The sequence below is a fragment of the Orycteropus afer genome, unplaced genomic scaffold (assembly GCF_000298275.1).
Source record: "Orycteropus afer afer isolate SDZICR_OR568_19922 unplaced genomic scaffold, OryAfe1.0 scaffold00037, whole genome shotgun sequence".
In the NCBI taxonomy this organism is placed as follows: domain Eukaryota; kingdom Metazoa; phylum Chordata; class Mammalia; order Tubulidentata; family Orycteropodidae; genus Orycteropus; species Orycteropus afer.
In genome coordinates, this window is record NW_006921624.1 from 13,186,511 (window position 1) to 13,192,988 (window position 6,478).

Genomic DNA, 6,478 nt, shown 5'->3' on the forward strand with positions numbered 1-6,478 from the left:
ACCAGGGACTACAGGAGTGAGAAATGGGGAGTTCCTGCTGAAGGGGTACTGAGCTTCTGTTTGAGGTGATGAAAAATTTTTGGACACATATTGGTGATGATGGCACAACTCAGTGAACGGAATCTATGGTCACTTAAAACCAAAAACCAAACTCACTGCCATCAAGTTGACTCCGACTCACAGCAACCCCGTTTGGGTTTCCAAGGTGGTAAATATTTACCGGAGTAGATTGCCCAGTCTTCCTTCACAGAGTGGCTGATGGTTTGAACCACCAACCTTCTGGTTAGCAGTCAAATGCCTTAGGCACTATGCCATCAAGAGCAGACTTTTGTTATATATATTTTACTCAAGAATAATAATAAAAAAGATTTCGGAGCACAATGCCTAACATGAAATGTACACTCAATAGATGGGAGGTAGCAGTATTTTTTTCCAAAGGAAATCAACATGAAAGTGGTAAGAAAATGAAAACTAAAAAAAAAAAAAAAAACCCTCACTGCTATTGAGTCGATTCTGACTCATAGAGATCCCCACTGCGTTTCTGAGGTAGCAAATTTTTACAGAAGTAGAGTGCCCCATCTTCCTTCCATGGAGTGACTAGTGGGTAACTGCTGGTGGTTCTGAACCACCAACCTTCTGGTTAGTAGTCAAATGCCTGAGGCACTACACTACCAGAGCTCCTTAAGAAAACTGAACAAGAAGTTAATATTTTATCTTCTTGGTTGAGAGGCAGGCAAGTGGACGTATCTTTATGCCAGTAAGTATGGCTGGATAATTTTCCTAATATTTGAATGAAAGAAACATCCCTAGACTGGAAGGTGTGAGGCATGGCTCCAAGGTCCACCTCCACTACCATCAAGCTCTGTATCTCCCAGCTGGGACTCGGTGTTCTCATCTGCACGATGGGTGGGCTGGATGCAATATTCCCCATTGGCCCCATGGCCAAGGCCCTGTAACCAGGCTGGTGGGCGAGGGCACCAGGCATCTGGAGCAATGTGGGCCTGTGTCAGGGTGTGGGTGTGGGACTGCGAATAAAAGCACAATGGCTGCGCAGAAAACGCCACAGGGAGGAAGGGGGAAGTGACAGGAGGCCTAAAAATACCCCGGGCCGCAGAGCCCTCACCCTGCAAGCCTCCCGCACAACGGAAGCCAGGCAGAACACACGGGTCATTGAGGGGCTGCCGGAGACGTGGGGACCCAGAATAGCCGAGGAAGGAAAGATAAATACGGAAGGCCTTTAAATGTGTGCCTGACCACAGCAGCCCATGGGTGCTGAAAAAGAAGGGCACTATTGAGCGAAAAGGGAGACAGGGCCAGGCCGGATGGGGAGGGGCTCTTGGGGAGTTGGGGGGGGCCAGCTTTCGTCTCTTCCCCACTGTGAGACCTACAATGGATGTCGAACTCCTGGGAGCCTCAGCCTCTATCCCAGAATATAAAGCAACAATCTCACATAAGCCTGCCACCTTCGTGGTGTGAGAATCCCAACTGGGACTGGGTAGGAAGGTGCCTTAGAGAAAAACGACAGTAGGACCCAGTTGAATCAAGCCCTCTCTGTAGCCTCAGGCACAGCGGGGTGTGCGTGTGTTCTCTTTTGGTAATGTTTGTTTATTATTTTTTAATGCATTTTATGGAAGTATAACAGATATGCAACACAGGGGCAAGCAGACTCTGGCCTGTGGGCTCGGTCCTGTCCACCATCTGTCTGGTGACTGAGATGCGTGTGTATGGTCTCTGGCTGAGCAGCTGTGGCAGCCTGCAACATCTATGAGAGCTACTATCTGACCCTTTACAGAAAAAGCACGTGGACCCAAGGCACAGAGAAGTGTACAAACTGTCCACGTATACAGCTCCTTTGATGGTCACCAACTGAACACACTAAACCAGCACCCAGCACCAGGCGCAGCATGCGGCTCTGCTAGCTCCCCCTTGTGCCCCCCCTTCCTAAGGGCAGCCACTGTCCGACTTCTGACAGCATCAGTTAGCTTCACTTGCTTTGGGGCTTGAAAACCAAAACCAAATGGTTGCCATCAAGTCAATTTGGACTCACGGCAACTCCATGTGTTACAGCAAACTTGGGCACCATCGGTTTCTCTTTCTTTCAATTTTACTTTGTTGTTGTTGAAAATCTGTACAGTAAAACACACACCAATTCAACGGTTTCTATGTATGCAACTCAGTGACACTTTCTTTCCATAGGGCTCTTAATGGCTGGTTTTCTGGAAGGAGATCCCCAGGCCTTTCTTCCAAGGCACCTTGGAGTGGACTCAAACCTCCAACCTTCAGGTTAGCAGCCCAGTGCGTTAACCAGATGCACTACCTTTATATACACAGTCTTAGAGGCTTAACTCTTGTGTCTGGCTTTTTTTACTCAACATGTTTATGACACTCAACCATGTTGCTGTGTGGAGCTATATACATCACTCGATCTCACTGGGGCAGCAGTCCGTAATTTACCATTCCCATTATATGTACTGGTGGGTATCTAGGTAGTCTTCATTTGGGGCTATGAGGAATAGTGCTATGGATGTTCTAGTCCATGTCTTTCAGCGGGCGTGCACACACATTTCTGTTGGGTATGCACCTAGGTGTGGAGTTGTGGCTTCCGCAGCTCGGTTTTGTTGGCTGAGGGGAGATTCCACTGGCCCCAAAGCCTGGAGCACAGCAATGTGCCTCCCTGAGACCACCCTGAGCAGTCCTGGGGGAGGAAATGGGAATGCTTCTCCTTCCCACCCCCACCAGCCCACAAGAAGGGGAAATACTCACTGCCTTGGGAGGCTCCCTCCCCTGAGGTGGCTTCAGTGTCTATAAGAGAGAGAGGAGGGGGTAAGGAGGCTGGACCAAAGCAGGGCCTGTGCTAAGCAAGAGAGGTGGCCATGGCGGGCAATGCCATGGAGACAGATGCTCTCTCCCCACAGCTCTGCAAAGAGGTCTGGGGGACAAAACCTCAAACAACTTCCCTGTGCCTCTTGATACCAGCCAGGCTCGGGGGGAGGGGGGGAGCTGGTACCACCCCTTCTTGTCTCTCAGCCTCAGTTTCTCCATCTTCAGAGCAGAAGGCCAAAGTCCTGGCCCTAGTTCCAGGGGTTATGGAGAGGATACAGATGACTGAGTGCATCCCTGCAGGGCTGCTGACACCAACCACACTGAGCATCCCGGGAGGACTAAGAACCATGTGACATTTTCTAGACACACAGGGACCACTGGCAAGCATGGCCTAGCTGCTCATGCTGTGGCTGGCAGGCACCTCGTGCCCCTGTATGGTCCCCAAGCTGAAGGCAGGCCTGCTCTACCCGTGTGCCCCTCTACGGCAGGAAGAGGGAGGAGATGCGAGAAGACCAGAGCTCTCTGGACCCCTGGGGTCATTCATGCAGGGCCCTGATGAGAAAACAGCAGAGAATGGAGAGGTGTGAGCCCCTAGACTCTGCCCCAGAGGTACCCCCTCACCTCGATGTGCCCGTACATGCGTCTGGAAACAGTTGTAATACTTGTATTTCTTGCCGCAGATCCCACACTCATAGGACCCTGGAAAACAGGAAAGAGAAGGAAGGGTCAGTCAGCACCCAGTATCTGCAGCCAGAAGGGCCCCAGGGCCCACAGGTGATGTCTCTATACACCACCAAACCCACATCTGAGGACACGGACTGTCTCTGGTAGTGTCTTGTCCCTGGCATCAGGGAGGCACCATGGACCAGTGGGGACAGCACTGAGCTAGAAGTGAGGAGACCCGGAGTCAACTTCTAGATCTGCTTCTAACTCTGCAAGCGACCTTGGGCACCGTGCCCTCCCCCGCCCTCGATTTCCAAATCAGTGAGACAGACAGTAATGACTTCCGCTGACCCTTGGAGATGAACGTAAACCTTGAGAAAGAAAAAGGAGATGAACATAAAAGTGCTCTGGAAGGAATACACTGCATCCACTTAAGGAAATCATTATTTAATGCATGAAATTCATTCTAACTCTCTCTTTTCCTTGCCAGGATAGGGCATGGGTGGGTTTAGAGAACAGGCTCCGAGTCAGACACAACTGGGTCCCATCCATGTCCTGTGTCTTAACAGCAGAATGACCTTGGTAATTTCCTTAGACACACGAAGCCTCAGTCTGCTCATCCATAAAATGGGGCAAAAGTACCTACCTCATGGGGAGGGCTGTTGGCCTGGGGCAGGTGCTCCCTACACTCCCCTAAGAAGTGTCCAGAACTACTACAGATACACCCAACTAGGAGAGACCCCTCTTCTCCCGCCAACATCATCCTGGAGGAGCCGTCTTGTTTGCTCAGGCAGAGATCAGCATGGTGAAAACGGCTGGCTCTAGGCTTCTGTTGGGCCCCTTCCCAGGAGCAGGTGGACTGAAAGGGCTGAGTTCTGTTTCCCAGGAGGCATTTCAGATGGGTCAGAGGAGAGCCCACCGTGCCGAGGAGAAAGCATATGGCAGAGAGCCAAGCAGAACCCACCGCAGCCAACCTAGCAGGAGTCCTGCAGGCAGAGGCCCTGGCCAGACCCACCTACCACAAAGCCTTCACCAAGGCCTGACATCACCTGGGCCCAGGCCCTACACTCCTGTTCATGGCAGAAGTGCCAAGGAGCTTGGACCAACACAGAGGCTCCTGGCCCCACTACCCTGGGGTGTCCTAGTCGGCTAGGATGGTTGGAGGTGGGGAACCGGGAACTGCCACTTCCAAAAGGCTCCTCAGTGGACTCTTGATCCACAGCAGCCTGGTACGGGAACCCCAGGTTTAGAGCAAGACAGAGCAGGGAGGGAGCCTCAGCTCGACCTTACTACACATTTCCTAATCTCACTCAGCCTTAATTGCCTCATTGGAAAAATGCAGATGATGCACGCAGATGTGAAGGCCAAATCCAGTGTGAATGGTGCTCCTGGGACAATCCCAGACACTCGGTGAGTGGTGGCCATCACTAACTCCTGTCCTCACAGGTGTTGCCTGGAGGCAGAGCCTGTCCACTGGGTGTGTGCTGAGAGAATCAATGAAGCCAGAAGAGCACTGGACTTGGAGTCTGAAACATCAGCTCTGCCACTCCCTAGCCATTTGCTCTCAGGCACATCCCTCTACGGAGCCTCAGTTTCCTCATGTATAAACCAGGAATACAATTCCTACATCTCGTGACTGAGGTCAGGATTAATTAGATACAGCTGTGACTCAGTGCACCCAGGAGGTACTGGACAAATAGCTGGCTCCTAACACCACCATGGAATTCAGTACTTTGTTATTCAGTGGTTGGTACATGTGTTACCCTTGTCACTCAGGGAAAAATCTAAACACATGGAGGGCAAAGAGCAGGTTGTACATTTCTCTGTTTAGCCCTGTGACTGGCACACAGTGGGGACCCCATAAATTCACAGAGCCTCGCTGTTGTACTCATCTGTCACCACGTACTAATGACTCAACTCCCTTCCTGCCGCCTCCACCCACTCTCCAACAGTTCCTGCCAATTCCCCTTCAACCAGCCAAGAATATATTGAGCATCTTTAACGTGCCAGGCAGTGAAGCCTCATGTTTGCTGCTTCCATCTAACTGGAAACCGACATGCCACCAAGCCAGGACACGATGCAGGGTGACGGTTCCATGACAGGGGAGGCACAGAGGCAGAACCCTGACATGGCAACAGCCAGAGGCTGCCATCAGGGGAGTGAGCAGGCAGGAGAAGGTATGAAGAAAGGCCTCCCCTGCTGAAGGTGCAAAGTCCCAGAGCCAAGAGGTGCTGAGGAGAGAGAAGGAGCCGGCAGTAAGAGTCCATGGAAGGTTGGGTCCCCCTCCAGAAAGGATGGAGGCCCCTGAGGAGCAAAGAAACTTGTCCACACTGGACCCACTTCCAGATGAGGTCTTCATGGCCCCAGCTCTCTCTCTCTCTCCCCTGAGACCAGGCCTTGGTTTCTCCAACTGGACTCAATGTACTCAGATGAGATAATAAATGCTGGCTGATGGACAGTGCCTGCAGGCTGCACTCAGTGACCCCTACAACTCACCCACCTAGTTGATATTGATTAAAAACCGAGCTGTGTCCTCCTACCAGCTCTATGGGATTCTCCCCCAGCCCACGTCCAGATCTGAGGCAGGGGCGGCCTCAGTCACAGTCCTTCCATATATGGTAGTGTCACAGGAGGCAAGATGGCCCCAATCTCTGGAGCGGGGCAAGAATGCTGAATGACGCACCTCGCCTAGCACACCAACCAAGCTAACAGGATGGATACCTGCCTGTCCCTCACTCACCCTAACACCCTGGGCTCAGGCTCTCTATCCAGACGGGCAGAAGGCAGGGCATGGGGAGATGACACCAGCTGTCAGCCAAGCTGAATGGCCCCAGAGGACAGTGGAATGAGCAAACGTAGGTTTAAACTGTGGCCCGCCAACTCTTGGAACCCTCACGTCTTTTCTCTGTGAAAACAGAGATAGAAACAGTGCCCTCCTCAGGGGCAGAAGTGAGCATTAAAAGATGATAATGTGGGCAAAAGCACAGGGCCT

At 51.8% G+C, this 6,478-nt stretch overlaps 1 protein-coding gene across 1 annotated transcript in view; it reads right to left on the minus strand.

Moving 5' to 3' along the window:
* ZNF618 (zinc finger protein 618) overlaps positions 1-6,478 on the minus strand; it is a 64,421-nt gene that overhangs the window by 42,995 nt on the left and 14,948 nt on the right. The window contains exons 2-3 of the mRNA XM_042780391.1: positions 3,445-3,522; positions 2,764-2,802 (exon numbers count right to left, since the gene is read on the minus strand). Coding sequence (XP_042636325.1) covers positions 2,764-2,802; positions 3,445-3,522 — 117 coding nt within the window. The remainder of the gene's footprint in view (positions 1-2,763; positions 2,803-3,444; positions 3,523-6,478) is intronic.